This window comes from Diadema antillarum, unplaced genomic scaffold (genome assembly GCF_040938485.1).
Source record: "Diadema antillarum isolate AM-2024a unplaced genomic scaffold, OU_Dant_1.0 seq00000042_RagTag, whole genome shotgun sequence".
Taxonomy (NCBI): Eukaryota; Metazoa; Echinodermata; class Echinoidea; order Diadematoida; family Diadematidae; genus Diadema; species Diadema antillarum.
Genome location: NW_027271154.1, coordinates 110,139 through 129,287, shown reverse-complemented (window position 1 = coordinate 129,287; position 19,149 = coordinate 110,139). Strand labels below are relative to the sequence as shown.

Here is a 19,149-nt window from a genome sequence, read left to right as displayed (position 1 = left end):
GGCTCAAGATTAGACCATGCATATGTTACACAATATACACATACACACACACACACACACACACACACACACACACACACACACACACACACACGCACACACACATCTATTATATATATATATATATATATATATATATATTATGTAAAGTGGCGTACGGTGGGTCGAAATATGGGGGGAACCATAAAGTAATTTTGACCGTCCGTATGCTTGTGCGTGTGTGCGTGAGCAATAATGGGACTACAATACATTACGGAATGTGACATTCAACAACGCAGTCATTGAGGAACATTGTAAGTTTTCCTTACATGGATTATGAATGACGGTGTGAAACGATCGACAAATTATATACTGTCAGCAACATAAGGTGAATGGCATAACAATAAAATGCGAGCGAGCTTGAAAATTTTGATATTCTACAGTTCCAAAACTGGAGTTTTTTATTGTAGCTACATATTTCGCTTTGAAATAAATGGGGGCGCATCGGGCGCAACTGCTGGCAATTATTGGCAGCAACATTAGGAGAATGACAAAACGATTCAATGCGAGCAAGCAAAGCGAGCAAGCTTGAAAATTGTGACATTCTACAGTCCCAAAACTGGGGCTTGTAGCTTTATCTTTCACTTTGGAAATTAATGGGTCGGCGGCGCATCGGGCGCAACTGCTGGCAATTACTGGCAGCAACATTAGGAGAATGGCATAACGATTCAATGCCAGCGAGCAAAGCGAGCGAGCTTGAGAATTTTGACATTTTACAGTCCCAGAACTCCCGTTTGTAGCTATATCTTTCGCCTTGGAAATAAAGGGGGAGAGGGGCATCGGACGCAACTGCTGGCAATTACTGGCAGCAACATTAGGAGAGTGGCATAACGATTCAATGCGAGCGTAATTTTGACATTCTAGAGTCCAACAATTGCCGTCGTATAGCTTAGAAATTAAGGGGGAGGTGCACCGGGCTCAACTGCTGGATGCGAGCGAGCGAAGCGAGCGAGCTTGAAAATTTTGACATTTTACAGTCCAATTAAAAGCTGCCGTTTGTAACCATATTTTTCCCTTTTATTCATATATATACATATTTATTGTATTTTCTTTGTATATTCATTTATTTTTATTATCATTATTATTATTTTTTTTTGGGGGGGGGGGGGGGGGGGCAAAAATGCGTTTTGCCCCCCCCCCCCCCCACTTTTTGGATGGGGGGGGGGGGGGCGCCTATGTCTGAAAGACAAATAGTATACTTTTGATACAATGTACTAGGCCTAATTTTAAAATGAGAAAAATGGCCAACATTTATTTCCAATGTATTTCATTCCATTCAGGTGTCATGTTATTTCACAACTCTCTGATATACATGTACATGCACAATGTACCAGCCTATTCCATAACTTTTAGATCTTTTGTTTTGTATTGTTTTGTTTTTCGCACTCTCACTCGTTTACATATTAAATACGTACATGGTTTGGATGCAGGTCTACCACGGCAAGCAAAATTTTCACAACGCGTACAAACACTCACTGGTGCACGTGTACGAATCGAATCGGCGCGAGCGGAGGCACTGTACTTGTAAGTACAAGCAGGTACAAGTAAACCCACAGAACTCTTCGCAACCTGAGCGGAGTAAGCATAGACGCATCACGAGCGGTTTCATTGAATTAAATTGCGAAAAACCACAGGCTTGCGTGTAAAGTGATTACTGTCCAAGATGGCGGCGCCCAGTAAGCTGTGGAACAGGTGCACCTGCTATGAACTCGGGCACTGCTGGTCTCCAACATGTCTCGGAGCCACGTTTTCCATAGCCAGAGCTGCTACCCAATATTCACTTAAGCTGTATGCTGTATTTTACTTGGTATGTACACATTTCATAGAGAAATTTGAACTTCGCCGCCCACACTAACGTTATTCTTGTCGGCAATGGCCCAATGCTTGCTGAGAAGCGCGCCGGGCGGCGTGTTTTTTTTAGACGGCACAGATTGGGGAAACTAAAAATCTATCGGGGACCCTATCCCTAAACCTGACCCTAATCCTAATCCTAACCCTAACCATCAAACCCTAACCCTAACCCTAACCCTAACCCTAACCCTAACCCTAACCCCAACCCTAACCCTAACCCTAACCATAACCAAAAACCCTAACCCAACGTTTTTCCCATAGGTTTAACACGCGCCATGCCCCAATGTGTGCCGTCTTAAAAAAAAAAACGCCGCCGGGTGCGGCGGTGGATCTAGTAGAGTAAACTTTGTTTTAAGACTAAGAGTAACGAACGAATGTTGTTGACAATTTACTTCAAAACAGACAAAGAAATCAAGTGAAACGAAAGGCAGTCATGCAGTAGTACTAGCCCCGGAGACCGCGCCGCCAGGCGCGGTCCTGGCGGCTTCCACGCAGTTTCGCTTATGTTATAGTTCAAGTATTCTGTGCGCTTGTGCAAGTGATTGTGAATTCTGTGAACATCGGTGAGCTGCTTATAAGACATCATTTTGTGCATCACAAGCAATGAAATGCATCAAACAGTCGCCGATGATAGTCATTTAGGTTTCATCGACCCATGTCAGTATTCCTAGTAGTTTCTGTTGAAAAATTAAGGAAATATAGCGCCGCAAAGGCACCCGTTTGTTCAACATGAAGATCTTTTATGGGAGCACGGCGCAGCCGCCACACTGCGTGTGGCGGCTGTCGCAGTTAGCAGTAGTACTAGAGCTAGTAGGCTAGATACTCTTTCATTGAACATATATAATAAGTCAAACAATGAAGCAGGATCACCTCCGAACACAGAATGACTGGTGACCCCTCCCACCCACGACCAGGGTATCGCAGGGATTGTGGGGTCAGGGTTTGTTTTGAGGGGGCGGATGGTGTGTATTATATGCGTAATAGATTGGTCTATATTACATTAGTAGGATGTTTGATATACTAGCATGACCACAAACTACTGTGTAGACCATGCATGAGTTACAAATGTCAGGTGAATGTTGCATGTTGCAACCCATTTCAACTGACTCACTGAAGAAAAATGATTGAAAAAGCAAATGGGTCTAGGACCCTAGATCTAACGTTAGACAAAATTCTAATACTAAAATAATACTTAAAAGTAAAGTTACTTAAAAGTAAAGTTAAACAAGGTTTCCTGTCATGCAAGCAAAATTATTGAAGGCTGTTGTATAGGCCTTGTGTAAATCAACATAGAAATTGGAATGCATCAGAATTCAGATACCATTCTCTTTCATAGAATAAAAGATGAAGAATCAATAAATAATTATTCGAAGAAATTATTTTGGAGCATATGAATGCTTACAGTGAGAGAGCAGGGTTAATGATTGTACTGTAGTCTAAAATTAATCATATTTGTAATGATGCAATGAGGAGAATGGACATTAGTACTGGTAATTGAATATATTCAAATTTTATGCATGCCATCAGAAAGAGCTTGGCAGTCTTCAGAATTGAACAACAATTGTTTTGTTAGCACTTCATGACCTCTAGAACTTCTGTGCTCGTGGCTGTAATAGTGCAAATTTTGAATGTACAATCAGAATGTTATCTTCTATGTAATTGTAGGTGTCAAAAGCCAAGTGCTTACATTCTGTTTTAATTTTTTTTGTTTTTTCTTAAAATAAACAGGCAAGTAATTGGGTGTGGTTAATACACAGACCCTGTGGCTGGAGGTGGTCACATATGGAAAACAGCAAGGTTATGATGAGTGCGACACTAAGAGTGCTTTTGTATCTAAAAATTTTTTGAGGCAGAATCATGATCCTAAATGCATTTGAGGCATTTTTTGGCAATAACGCAACCATGTTACCTTTTCAATGCATTTGGAAACACGGATTTGAAATGCCATTCAAGGGGCAATTTGAAAAGCATTTGAGACCACGGTGCCTTTCTGCGAGTAGATGAATGCAAGGCCATTTTGAAACACATTCCTCGGAGCTGCCAAGGTCAACTTCCAGTATACTATACACACTGTCAGAAAAAAAAAAACCCGCATACCTCGGTGTTGACCTCTACTTTGCAAAGCAGCTCCACAGTGACAACACTTGAATTGCCATTATATGATGTTAAGACAAACGTGGCTCCGCTAGAACTCCTTGCGTTTCAAACCATTTTGTAAATGTGTTTTGAAATGTGATTCTGGCTGTTGAGTTATGTAAATGCAACCTAAGTGGAAAAGGTGCATTATAGATAAATCAAGTGAATCTTTAAACAAAGCAAATATCATCACAAAATTAAAGCGCATTGAAACCAAGATTCCAAGAACATAATTTTTCGTTCAGGTATGCCTGACATTATCAAGCATTGCTTAATATGTTTTAGTATTATGTTAGATTTTCCAGTTTAACAGAACTAAAGCTGTTGCAGTCTCTTAGCAAAACTCAGGAATGAATGAAGGGATAGCTGGCAATTAAGGATAAGGAAATTTCAGTGGTTTTCTAACAGATGATTTAACTTTCCATAATTGTTGGAGGGACTTCTAAATACATGCAAAAGAAAAGAAAAGTGTATGCAAGAGGTGTTCTCTTTTCTAAAAGTGCAACTGTAAACTAAATTAAATCGGTTGATTGATCAGTTCCATGATTTAAGTTTTTGCAAGGTCTGCTTGTAGATCAAACATAACAAAACGAAAAGACAGGAAAGCAATGTTGCATATTGTGGTGAAAACTAAAGTCATTGTCTCAATTCACTCTGTAACTTGGTTGTTTTTTGTTTTGGCAAACTACCTCTCACTTTCACAGATATCTCATCTCTATGGACTGCATCAAGGTCGTCCCTTCTCCATCACCCGTGTACTGGCTTACCTGAGAGATGTGATCCAGTCTACATCCTTTCTCAGTGTCAATGTTTCACTTGTTATAGCATCATTCTGTTTTTTTAGGTACAGGCTCCATTCAAATGCATGATATATTTTTGTCACAGCTTTGTAAAAAAACACATTTTCTGTGTTTTCAAGAAATTTTTTGTTTGTGGTGTCAGAATTTTGTCAAGGCCAGTTATGAGATCATGAAGGCAAGTGTACGCAAAGGTTTAACAAAATATGACTTGGTTTATTTCTTGTTCATGTCTCCTTTTCAATGTACATTTGGTACAAAAACAAATATGAATATTTTCTTCAACATAGGCTTTTGTAAGAATCAACTGCAGACATCTTGGTGTTCAATCGCTGTCTAAACTTTGGTTTCTTCAATACTTATTCGAGTTCATCATTCTTAACATTGGTTTGTAAAGAAGATTTTCCAATGATCACGCCAAGCTCCGTCTGTGGAGAACTTTGACCTGAGGTCAGAGTTCACTCAGCAGCTTGCAGATATGAGATCATGTTTTCATGGACTGATACTGGCCTTCACAGTATGTGTTATTCATGATGATGTCAGTGGTAAATGTGCTCTCACATGATGTGTAACCATTGTACAGAACTAATGTGCCTTGTTGATAAGCATGCTCTTGTAAGCCTGATCAATGAGTGTGCTCTCCATTCAAGACTGTCACTATTAGTCAGTATGCTGCTGTTTTAATATACCGTACTGAATTTTTAGCCACAGTACACCAGATAATTGGAATTCAGACAAAGCTGAATGGCAAGATATCTTATGCTTATACTACACATTACAGGTACAATAATGATAGAATATTTTCAGTAATTGCCATCACTCACAAACTCATTTGGTAGATATCACTCATAGCCTTGTACTTACACTAGTGTATGAGCTTGATATGAGCCTAAATTCTCATGAAGAATTGCCTGCACAAAATGCTTTGTAACAGACTAAAATGTTTCCAAGGTGTGTTTGCACAATTTGCTACTATGGCATCATCATAGATAACTCACTATTCACTATAATCACTGTGTAAGCTTGATTTCTTTAAAAATATCTTCCTTTTTATGTTGTGTGTGTATATGTATATCCCACACAGATTTCTGCTTTAGTTCGTAAGAGAGGTTGGCAGTATTTTCAAAAAGAGCTTCTTCCGGAAATCCTTCAGTCATCAGTATTTTTGGCTACCAATGCAGCCCTCTTCATGTATGACATATGTGTCTATAGGTACTGAGACCAAGCATCACTTTTCCTTTTAAGTTTATGATTTAGAAATGTAGCATTTCACTTCTTTATTTTTTCTTTTACATTACCTTCTGAGAATTGCCAATAACCCACTTTACATTATGAGGTCAGCACTTTTCAACTTGAGCCTTACATTATGACAAAATAAATATGTTTAAGTGATATTGTAAACAAGTTCCTTTGAGATGTTGGCAGAAAATTGATTCAGTTTTTGCTGTGTTTCCCCCTCATCGCAGTAAGGGGTTAATCATTTTCTATCTCAGCAAGACAATGTCAGAAATGTAACTGTCGTTTGAGTTGTCAAAGCAGCAGATAAAAGGATTGGAAAGGAATGTGAATACACTTGGCTGAAGGCTTCAAAAGTCCTGTTTATTCCAGTGGTTTTCCATATTTCAACATGACCTATTAATGAAGACATTTGATTTACATATGCTTAGACAAACTTAGATATCACCCAGACACTGATATGAATGGATGGTATTCTTTTTCAGGGAAGTGAGTGAAAAATTAAACTTGAAAATTTGTCAGTTCAGCTTCAAGGTCAAGGGTATGTCTTAAAAGACACTTTAGTTAAGTTTGCAATTAGTGAAAGTAGAATTGTTTATGCTAATTTCCCTTTGATTTTAACCATTGTTTTCAATAAGACATTTCTGCTTCCTATAGAGCATGTGAGATTCAGAGTTCAGAAGTGCTGATCTTACTTTGGTCATGGGTTGTTATTCATTACCATTATCAATGCACACATGTGAGAACTGTCTTTCATAGAATTGACTTAATTAGTTGGGTCATTATATGTGATCATCACCATTTGACCATATCAAGGTACTCAATTCACATTACCTCCATGATAACTGGCTACAGTAGGTTCCCTGTCCCATTCATGACATTACCCAATATATATTATCCTTGAGTCCATGGATAATGCATATAAGCATTAAATTGCTGTCTAGGGCTATCAACAGCCACCCTTATACTAACAAGTGCCTTAGAGACATAAACATTATTTGGCCAGTATTTGAGGCATCTAAGCTTTCCTTTGGCTTTTTATTCTCTCTCTCTCTCTCTCTCTGTTGCTTTTGGTATTTTTACATATACACATACTGTTGATACCAATTTTAAGTTGGGAAGAAATCCTCGTGTGATGTACACCTAACTTCAAATTTTTCTCTGTAAGGATGGTGAAATTCTTACAGAAACTTAGAGCAGGTTCAGCACATAAAATCTCTTCAGATGCTCAAATCTCATAGCTGTATATCAATTTCCAAATGCTTTTTCCAAATGCGCTTCCATATCCCATTTCATGGCATGCTGCATCATTCATTTGTAGCATTAACCTTTTCCTCAGCTGTAGTCCCATGCTTACACCAGATGAGGAGATCACAAATAGGGATGTATAAACACCAGTACTCTAATAGGTTTGTGACTTGACACTGCTGTATTACCAGTGAATCGTGACAGAAACTCTCAAATTTACAGCTCATAGAAGCAAGGTGGGTTTCCAGGAGTTTGTTTATCTTGGTTATATGTTTTTTGTGTGTTTTTGTCAGAGAAGTAGTCGTTTCTGAAAGGCCACTTGTGAAAATTGAAAGATCAGAAAAGTATTACAGGAACACATGAGGTTTTCTCCTGTGCCCTCCAATAATTTTGTTAGTTTCAGCTGTTATGTTTTGGATCTAGAATTTTTGTTATTTTATGTCAATTGCATGAGTTGTAACACAACTGCTGAACTGTTTTTGGCAAGTTTGGGTTTGAAAGGAAGTGTACTTCAGATATCGATACATCTTGTATGGTGTTCCCTTGATTGATGTTGATTATTGTCCAATGAATACATTTCATATTTGAAATTACTTTGCATGGCAAAAGGAGATGAAATTCAAAAGTTGATGGAAGTGTGTATCTAAAAGTGTCAATGGAGGACCAGGATAAATTGGCACTACAAAGTTTAAACTAAACACAAATATTAGGCCTACAACAGACTTGAGATTTGATGAGCTTTGAGATGTTGATCTCACTTCTTTTTTATTGTCATTGACATGTCAATCAAACAGAATTTAAATCAATCTGGAAAAAAACTAAGCTCTTTATTCATATCTTGATATTTATTGCAACACAAAGGTCCCTAAACATTCTGTAAATGACAGTTTGCTTCATACACAATTAGCATCATAATGTCTATAATGGTCATTTTTGTCATTGGTATATCCATAGTGACTGGTTGAGGACAATTTGAATCCCAAACCTTTTAAACAGAGGATTAGCATGTGATTCCATTATCAAGCTTATTATAGGAAGGAAAGTATGTGTGGGACAATTCTGATCTTTATATTAACAAGTTTATTCAATAATCCAAATTCTTATATACTTTTATCACATACAGTAGATTAGCAGATATTGACATCCATTTCTATGTACATATTAATCATTACTTTCAAGCATTTTTTCCCTGATGGTCTCACCAACTGAAAATGGTCAGTGTTTCTTCAAACTTCCAATGAAAGTCGGGTGAAAAATGAAAGTGAAAACATAGTTCTCATATGCCTGTGGAACTGTCAATTTTTGCTCTAAAATGTACAGATGTGCATAAGAAATGTGTGATATAACAAAATTTCAGTTGGGTAACCACGAAAATGCACAATATTAGCCAAAAGGATTTGCTGGAAGTATTACAATTTCAGAGCTTACCGATTGTGTTTGCTACATAATTTTTTTTAATCAATTATTGATGATAAGCAAATCGGGCCGCAGCAGTATCCACTGATCTGCTGCACTGCAGTGAATCACATGCAGCTCATTGAAAGATACAATTGCTAGGGCATTATCCATCATCACGCAACATTCTACCTACCTACTACTGAAAAGGGAGGGAGCTTCTGGAATGAAAGTTGTGTACCATGATTGAAATTATTTTACTCCTTTGATCTCAAAAATACTCTAAAACAACTCAATATCCTGGCAGATTGCAGCCTTCTGAGAACTGTGTTTTGGCTTTAATATCAGTAGGTCCGTATATGAGACAATACACACCACTAGCAGACATTGAAGTTCAACAAACATAACTATGTCACTTGTCCCTATGCTGACATCAAAACTTTAAAGGACAATAACTATTGACCTTTGTAAAGACCCTGTGCTTGTTCATTAACTATGCTGTAAAAGCAGTGTCATCACTTTGTTATTAATAACCCCAACACACTTACAAAATATGAGCAGTTCATTCAAGAATCATCCAGATGATGTTCCAGCAGTACTTTTTAATCACACTTATACTCTTTTTTCAGCACAAATGATCAGGCAAAACAGGAGTAAAAAAAGATAGAGTAGACTCACCTAAGACCAATTTTACAAAATGTTGCCAAACAGACCTTAGTTGACAGACCAGTGTGGTGGTTCCAAAAACAGAAATATCTCCCTCCCCCCCCCCCCCCAAAAAAAAAAGACAATGATATAGGGGCCTATCAGTGAAATTGTTGTCAGACTTTCTATATGAAGTTGTTATCCTTCCCTTCCTTCAAGTGGGAAGTGGCATTCAGATGTGATAATGAAAGAAAAGCAAAGTTTTGCAATGATTTGGTAGGAGTTTCCAAAACCTCTGCGGGTGCCTTAGACTATGAAATCTGGAAATTGGTTTGAAACCTTTAAGTTGGGACAAGTCACATTTGCCTGTGAAATACTTCATAGTTGGGTTGGAGTTCAATGCATTCTGAGCAGGGGCATTCTGAGCAGGGACCTACTGAGACTGCCCTTAGTTTGTCAGTGTGAATTGGGTCACACTGTCTCTCTATACCTGTGTGCATGTATCATGTGTATCCATCTCTCTTGTGTGTGTGTGCCTTAACCACCATTCTACTAGCTAGACCTACCTCACTTTACATGCTCCAAGTATATAATTGCATCAAGGTCCATGAAAAGGTTAAAATTTCTTGCAAGAAATCTGGGCAGGGACATGAACAAAGATGGCCCCACTGCAGTGACTTGAAGGTGTATTTATCATGATCACAATATACTTTTAGTGGATCTGAATGTAAGGCGTACCATTTCTTATCAAAAAAAAAAAAAAAAAAAAAAAAAAAAATCCATTGTCAGTGCTGCTGGAAACTTCTATGCTTACAATGTTAGCATCATTTTGAAATGTTGGTCTTTAAAGAGTTAACCAGATTAAAATTTGTAGGACAGTTTTAGAAAATTAAATCAGAACATGACATTGTATCAGTCCGGTAACGGGCATCAGAATTTGGGACTTTGCAAGAATTCAGCAATTTTACATAAGGTTGCCTTTATTGTGGGAAAAATTAGTTCTGCCATTTGGAATACATTTCAACAAATGAAATGCAGTAAAAAAAAAAGATGAGGAAATGTAAGAAACCTATAGTGTATTGTGCAGTGGCAAGGAATTTGTCTTGCAAAAAGTTTACTGAATAGTATCACATCTTTTATATATGTATATAATATATATGTATATATATATATATATATTAGAAATTATGGAGTATTTTTAGTTTGTACTGAGGTCAAGGGTCATTGATATACACAAATGTCAAAAGAGATAGCTTAAATGTTTTACAATGCAAGCTATGTGTCAACTGAAGGAGTTCTGACATTCCAGTGATTAAAATATCTACACTGTTGTTTTGTCCCTGGACTACAGGCATCTTTTAGGAGGTTTCTACCCAGGCTTTGGCTTCATAGCTTGCTTCCCAGCATGCGTCATAGCCATTCTACTGGAAAGGAAAGGAAGGTAGGAGGATGTTACTCAGTAGTTTTTGGCTGTCACCAACTCGGGTCATTGTGGAATGTTTCCAAACAAACTTGGCTCACATTTACTTCAAGTGCTGTTCCATGCCACATTCACAATTACATTAATGGATTAAATTCAGTTGAACAGAATTCTAGAGGTGTCTTTAAGATAGTACCCAAAATGCAAAAATGTTGTTCAATCTGAAAGTTTATCATGTCAAACATTTGTCACTGATAAAATAAGTTGCAACTAAATATTCATATTGGTAGATATCATCACCTCACAAGTCTCCCATTAAACTGTTCTCAAATCTGTACCAAATTTACTGTTCTGTGACATTAGATTAATAAGAATAAGATGTATCTTTTGCGTCATATTGTTGGGTCTTGTAATAACCTAGCAACAATAACGTTTAGTGGTATGTGAGGTTGCGGTTGAGAAATCATATATCAAAAACATGATTTTAATGGTATTCTTATGCAAAGAGCAGTGAGAGAGTTTTAGGATGATAACACCATTGACTCTTATAATTCCAGGTGTGGCTACGACTGAAATTACTGTTTGATGACAAGATGTAAAACTGAAATGTACAACTGAATTCCATAGCTGTCTTATTTTATGTCCAGTTTTGATGGAAACACTCTCCACCAATCAACTGATCTGACACTGTTTATTGGGGTCAGCTTGAATGTGGTGTAGATTCACACTTTCTGCCTGAATAACTGTGTTGTGTTCATACCGACAGAGGAACCTCACTGTAGCAAGAACCTAAAAACCATGACACTCGCCTTGTTATGTCCAATTTGTCACTAAATAGAGGTACAAAAATGAAGAGATAATAAAGAATTGGGACCTGCGAAATCACCTTTATATTTGTTATAAGATGGTTTTGTTTTATCTGACCTCTTAATAATGGGATTCCACTGTTTTTCTCTGGTAAAGTGCCAATTCTGTCTATTCCACTTTGCATCATTTTGTTGACATTTGAAATTCTAGACATCTTCTACGTCCTGACTTTCGATGTATTGTGAGAATTTGTCATTGAAAATTTCTATTGGTATACATGTTATTAAACTAGGGCTATCCTTTGGTGAATATGGGGTAAATGCATTGTACACTTCTACTGACTACTTATGATTAATTTCATTTCAGTTACATTTCAATTTTGTGTTTTATTTCTTTACAGGAGAGGAATGTTGGCCTTGTACACAATGAACCTTGTAAGTGTTGTCAGAACTTGTGTGATGTATACCCAGTATATTTCTCAGCATCTTAACCTTCACAAATGTTGTTAGATGACTCATATTCATGAAGATTTACAATGCACAATGATATTGCCTCCTGTGCCACAAAGGCATGGTACTACACATCTTCTTAAAGGTGGGAAATTACTTTTGTCTCTTGGAAAGGGTAAAATCTCTTTCTCCATCAGTCAATGTTGCTCGTGATCACAAACTGGACCACTTCCAAAATTGGCATTTGCAAAATACAGTGTATATGGTTCTTACTGGCCAATAGCATTTTAGAAGACTGGCTGCAAAGCTGTGGGCAATGTTCTCTGCAGGCTGTTTTCTGGCACCTTTAAAATGTCATTTCCTCTTGAATGAAGATTCTTTCCTGCTAGCAAAAACTAATGATTGCTACTGGATGGAGTCACTGGGTTGTTTATGCTACAGTAGGTAGTCTTGCTCTAGCCTTATGGGAAGTAAAGTTTGAGTAACAGCAGCCTATATGAAGAATAGTTGTAGCCTTGGCTGTTTGCACTGTTCTTCCAGATAGACTAAAGTTGATGTGATCAACATCAGTTCCTCACAAATTGGCTGAAATCAAATCTACATATTGGGAATTGTACCTAACCAGAAAACTACACCCATTCCATTAGAACATTCCATTTGAAGATGATGTATCTTTTGTTGTTGTTTTTTGACAGGCCATGGAAGTAGTCTTCAATATGTTAGTCCAGCGAGGTCATGTGACTCCAGTCAGATATGGAGAGGTGAGAGCCTGAGGGCTTGTTTGTTTGTTTGCTTGTTTGTTTTCAAAATGTATTTTGTTAAAAAGTGTGCCAAACAGAGATATTAGTGGTCTACCCTTGGCAAAACTATCATTGATATGCATGGTGAATAGTGTGTTCTTTCCCATGATCTTGAACAAATTGAAATGTTGAATAACAATTAATTGTTCTTTCATGTTACTGTGAAGCAGTTACTTATGAGAGAAGAAAGGTTAGATGTTTTTAGCCCAATGTATTGAATACTGTTTGATTTCAGAGACTTTGTAAGTGTAGTATTAAGATTTTTTGACATGCAGGAGAATACAAATCTTACTACAGAGATGCAACTTTTAGTGCTGCCTATCTATAAAGCAACACATTGTGTTATCACAACTATTTAGTAGTCCTATGGGAACTATGTGAATTTTCTTATCCTGTTCTTTATATGAATTTCCATTTGGACAAATGATGAGGTATCCAGGGGTGTTTTCTAAAGAACTAAAGTCAATCTAAAAAGTTAAGATCAACTTAGAATTATGGTATGCCTTTTTTTTTTTTTCATATTCAGTTCAATTTAATGTTTCAGAATCTACTTGAAATTGTTATCAAACTTTACAGAAAAATTTCTTTGTCGGTCATTTTATTTTGTATATCATGCCCTGCATGAACAATTTTCATTATTTGGAAGTTAGAATATCATGGAAGGCACACAATACGTATTGTAATTTTAAATTGATCTTAAGATTTAAGATTTAAGATTGACTGAAATCCTTTATGAAAAACCCCCTGATGGTTGTGCATGGTGCATGCAGAGCACACACAAATAAAGTAGGAATCAGAGTACAGTTAGACCATTGAAGCTAGTAGAAATGTATTAGCTGATAGAAGAGATCCAGGGAGATTAACATGTGAACTATGCTGCTGGACTTTGACTGTGTGGTGAAAAGAGATAGAAACTTGAAAGAAAAAGAGAAAAAAAAATAGAAAGAGAAGGAAAGAGAGAGAAAAGAATGATAGAGAGAAAGAGAAAGAGATGGATACGGGGTGCAACACAAGTGTGGTATGCGTTATTTGCTTATTCTTGTAATCATTTATACTATGGTTTAAATGGATAGGATCAATTCAGCAAGATGTGGGACTGTTTGCTGATTAGATGGTTCTGATATGAATCGTTGCCCTCTCTCAGTTCACACAGAAGAAGTAGATTAAGTCCAGCATCCAAACACAAACCTCTGAATCACTCAGCATGCAACATTGAAGTCTATTTTCCCTATTTCAGAAGGTGGAGGGAGCTGATTGTTCATATGTGTCTATCGTATATTAAATAGTTAAAGTCTTATTTTCACCCTAATTGTCCCCGCCGAACGAGTTCGAGCAGGGGACTATGAAACGGGCTCCGTACGTGTGTGTGTCCGTGTGTCCGTCTGTCCGTCTGTCCGTCCGTCTGTGCGTCCGTGTGTGATCAAAATGTTCAAAATGCTACTCCTTCGCCATTTCTAACCCGATTTTGATTCTGTTTGCTTTATATGATAGCACTACATGGGAGCTTTGAGACTTGTATACAGAATTTCAGTTGTGACCTTTGACCTTGACCTTTGACCTATATTGTACATTTTGCTTCAAAAAGCTACTCCTTCGCCATTTCTAACCCGATTTTGATTCCGTTTGCTTTATATGATAGCACTAGGTGAGGGCTTCAAAACTTCTACACAGAATTTTGACCTTTGACTTCTTTGACCTTTGACCTTGATTTTTGACCTATATTGTACATTGCCTACAAAATGCTACTCCTTCGCCATTTCTAACCCGATTTTGATTCCGTTTGCTTTATGTGATGGCACTAGGTGAGGGCTTCAAAACTTCTACACAGAATTTTGACCTTTGACTTCTTTGACCTTTGACCTTGATTTTTGACCTATATTGTACATTTTGCTACAAAATGCTACTCCTTCGCCATTTGTAACCCGATTTCGATTCCGTTTGCTTTAAGTGATGGCACTAGGTAAGGGCTTCAAAACTTCTGCACAGAATTTTGACCTTTGACCTTGATTTTTGACCTGTATTGTACATTTTGCTACCAAATGCGACTCCTTCGCCATTTCTAACCCGATTTCGATTCCGTTTGCTTTATGTGATGGCACTAGGTGAGGGCTTCAAAACTTCTACACAGAATTTTGACCTTTGACTTCTTTGACCTTTGACCTTGATTTTTTTACCTATATTGTACATTGGCTACAAAATGCTACTCCTTCGCCATTTCTAACCCGATTTCGATTCTGTTTGCTTTATGTGATGGCACTAGGTGAGGGCTTCAAAACTTCTACATAGAATTTTGACCTTTGACTTCTTTGACCTTTGACCTTGATCTTTTTACCTATATTGTACATTTTGCTACTAAATGCTACTTCCGGCGGGGACATATATTACGCACCGCGTAATTTCTACTTTTCCTTGTTTATTATTGTAATGAATATAATTGGTACTGACACTCATGCAGTTGTGCTTCCCATATTTTAATACGCAATTTGCCACTGATACCTCTGCACATTCCTCATACTGCTTTAGAATATTATTCCATTTATCCATTTCACATTAAGGTGTGCATATGTAATTGTGGTAGATGGGCAAGACAGAATCTGTCCATACCTTGTTTATAAACTATTTAATTCTGGACTTTAGCTTCTCCTTTCTTGTACCTGCTGAGGACGAGCAGATTTTGCTGCAACACACATTTCCCGTAGCCATCTGCCCGTGTATACTCGGGACTAGTCTTCAATGGGTTAAGGATCTTTTGTTGTCCTGTTTTGCAATAAGTTCCTGTCATTTTCTTTCAGACCACCTTTCAGCATACTGTTACGCTGTTATTTTCGCTTACAGATATTTTTGCAAATGAAGAGGTCACCGCCAATTTCATGAGATGTGGTTTTTGCAAATTGATGCCGAGGCTGATGTAAGCGCACCATCACCCAAGCGCTTTGAGACATTTCCACGTGTTGTTAAATTCGCAATCCAACTGTGATTCGCAAAATTCGTGAAAATTAAACCTTCGCGAAAATTAAACCCTCATGAAAATAACAGCTTATACAGTACCTTTTTTCGGAAGTGCTCATTATTGTTCACACGCACACACACACACACACACACAAGTAATGTTTCAACAGTGCACTTCACACAACTAATAAGTTATGAAAACAAGAATAAGTGCTATGCCTCAAAGATATCAACTATTCAAGATGCAGATCCAAACAACATTCTCCTTCAGTCAACCCTGAGGGCAGTGTTTATGTTTGCCTGTAATCCTGGCTGGAGAATACCTTCATAGCATGAGTCTCAGCAGGCAGAGCTGATGTGTGAGTTAGATACTGGAATGAGACACATTGCTTCTAGCACTGTGACCAAAGTGTCATTAGGTGCATGGAAATTATAACATTGACAAAATCTCTTGCCAACAATAGCTGTTATCGTTTTAGCAAATACATGATCAGTGATTGCACACATTACATGTTATGTTTGCATTGAGATGTAGAAATTCTGCAATTATAGTCAGAATTTGTTTGCACTCTTTTAACAAATGAAATTCAGGAAACTTTCAGTTTTTATGCCCTGCAAGGAGTCAGATTATTGTAATCATATTTTGATACTTTTTATCATCTGATTGTTATTTTTCTAGATCTAGCACAGGATATGATATGATTTATTTATTGGTGAAGGTAAAGTATAAGGAAATACGAATGACCTACTCAGTCAATGTTCATCAAGGTCAGCCAACTTGTAAGTTGTGAGATGAATGACTTTAGAATCTTATAAATATTTGAAAATGGTTGTTGTTAGTCACTTCACGGTGATGCCGTAAAGTGGCAAAATGGAAACTGTAATGAATTGTCCGACAAATTCTTGTTCAATGTGGAAGCCTTATTTCCATCAGCCGGTAGAAATGAAAAGCTAAATAAAACCAGACATAAATGCCTAACGATGCATTATGAACACAAGACCCCTGTGAATTTGCAAGAAACTCTTGTCTTGTGAGTGTTGAGATTTCAGTGACCAATAAATACATAACCTCATTGTAAATTATGGGAGCAAGGGAAATTGTAAACCCTTTCTCCCCCTTTAACATCTTCAAGATGTCTTTTCTGACAGTGTCATGGCAACCACGGAGTTCCAAATTTGGCAGCAGAAAGTGTGTGTCTGTGTTTGGGCCACTGGGCGGAGACAGTGCCATCTTCTCTTATCAGGACAATTATTTCATAGCCCAGGGAGATGTAGAGGAGTAGACAGGGTCAGTTATCTCTGCTGGTATTAAATGTTCAAGTAATGATTGACAGATGTTGATACTGGAGATCAGCCTTGTAGTAGCATGTGGTGACTTCTAGGACACACACCTCTTTCAAAGGCACAAAGTATGTCTTATCTACTTATTCATGTCTTGGGCTAGAGATAAAAACCCTCACTTTCACTGCCTGATCTTTCTATCTACTATGAAACTTCACCTGTAGATGCCAAGTGTGGCTTGAGTGCAGCTGCCTTGATTTTTGAGAGCAATAGCTTTCTAATCATGCCTACAGGGCTACTGCTCTGTATGTCATAAAATAACTTGAGTCTTTATTTATAGAAATGCACTATTGAGTGTTGTGATCAGATTGAATGTAGCTTGAATTGATGACTCAAGGGGTAAACATGTCACAACATTTCACCCATGGCCATAGTGTAACACAGCTCATGAAAGATATTATCTTACTCCAGGATCAACTCCAAGATACTGGAAACATTATTAATGGAAGCCATGTTTCCGTCAATCCTAAACTGGTGGTTGCTCTACAAAATTAAGTACACATTTTCTTTGTAAGGAATCTCTATGGGGTCACTGTGGGCAAGTGATTGTTCTTGACAGTTGATGATGATGATGATGATGATGATGATGATGATGAAACAGCATTTATATAGCGCCATTTATCTGTAGAAACATTCAAAGGCTCCCACAATGTGTCACACATCATTCACAAAGTTGCTGGAGAAGATAAGTCTTCTGTTCAGACTCAAAGGTATTGACGCTGTTACAATTCGAAGTTTGTCTCTAGAGCAGGTTGACTGTGTGTGTGAGAATGTATATGTGTATGTTTGTTTATAAAGAGAGAAAAATGAGGGAGAAACCTATCATTTGATATATGAAGTCATGCCAAGTTAGCTCTCTAAAATTGCTGTCAATTTTTTGTTTGCTTGTTTTTATGTTTGCATGACTAGGTCTTGCTGTATGCCATTTCATCAGCTGTCCTGTTCCTGATGTTTAGGTAAGAGATTTCTTGTCTTGGTGTCATGAATTGATGTCATACTGAAAAAGACAGGTAAAATATATGGCTGTAAGCTTTTCATGGGACACATTTGTGTTTGTTGCAATGCTGGTGTTATGTTTGAATGGATGCTTACATTCAGCTGTACCACATACATTATAGATAACCATTATACATGATTACCCTAGTGTAATCTAAATCTTGTGTTAAATTCTTGCATCCTACGGGTATTTCATTTTCAATTTTTTAATGGGGTTGGAGAGGAGGCAGCATTTATCACACAGTGTGTGTGTGTGTGTAACTTTATTTTGAGAGAATAAGAGGAAGACCTTGAGCTGTCATCTCAGGGAGACAAATTTCTTCTTACATCTGTAGAATTGTAGAATCTCAATTTGATGCTTCCTGACAGCAATGGGCCATCAGGCACAATATGTCATTATCAGTGGAGTGATTCATAATATCTCCAGAGGCAGTGGAAGGGTTAACCACCGTGTGGCTAGTGTCTATGCCAACCTGTCACACTTCATTACATCGCCTTTCTCATCTCCCTCCTGGCAGGATGGGAGGTTGTGTGTCTCTATCGTCTGTCAGTCACTCATTTTGTGTTCGCACTGACACGCTATGTGAATGTTTTAATCTGTGGTGTAATGCTCCCGTGTAAATGATCATGTCACAATCTTCTGCACACTGCACTGAAGAATTTTTCTTCTTGTTGTTTTCAGTAGTCTTATAACCATCCAGAGCATATTGTATAGAAATGGTTAAAACATTTAAAACAAAAAAAATCAGAATAGTTATAGATCACTGAAATATTACTTTGAAAACAAAACAAAAATAACCTAGGCTTGCAATATAATGCATACTTACAGTGTATGTTCATGTTTTGCAAGTTTATCAGCACATGGTACTGGCAAGAGTTTATTGTTTTATTTCCAAAGCCACAGTACAGTAGCATAGAGCAGATTTCATATCAGGCTGCATAGCATGTAGTGAGGTTCAACAGGAAGAGCTGTGTGAGTTTTGGCACAGTTCGACAGCATGCAAACATACAGGCAGAGTCATAAGAGATGGTGGGTGCGT

The 19,149-nt window shown here is 37.6% G+C and overlaps 1 protein-coding gene across 1 annotated transcript; it reads left to right on the top strand.

The window, feature by feature from the left end:
• Nucleotides 1-1,702: 1,702 nt before the first annotated feature.
• Nucleotides 1,703-18,073, top strand: LOC139725462 (transmembrane protein 135-like). Its single transcript, XM_071636537.1, has 6 exons — nt 1,703-1,846; nt 4,731-4,870; nt 10,699-10,788; nt 11,975-12,008; nt 12,719-12,784; nt 18,023-18,073. The coding sequence occupies exons 1-6, from the start codon at nt 1,703-1,705 to the stop codon at nt 18,071-18,073; spliced, it is 525 nt and encodes a 174-aa protein (XP_071492638.1).
• The last annotated feature ends 1,076 nt before the right edge of the window (nt 18,074-19,149 follow it).

Coding starts and splice junctions, on each gene's coding strand:
- LOC139725462 (XM_071636537.1), top strand. CDS start 1,703: ATGGCGGCGCCCAGTAAGCTGTGGAACAGGTGCACCTGCTATGAACTC. Junction 1,847..4,730: donor TGTATGCTGTATTTTACTTG/GTATGTACACAT, acceptor TCACTTTCACAG/ATATCTCATCTCTATGGACT. Junction 10,789..11,974: donor CTACTGGAAAGGAAAGGAAG/GTAGGAGGATGT, acceptor ATTTCTTTACAG/GAGAGGAATGTTGGCCTTGT.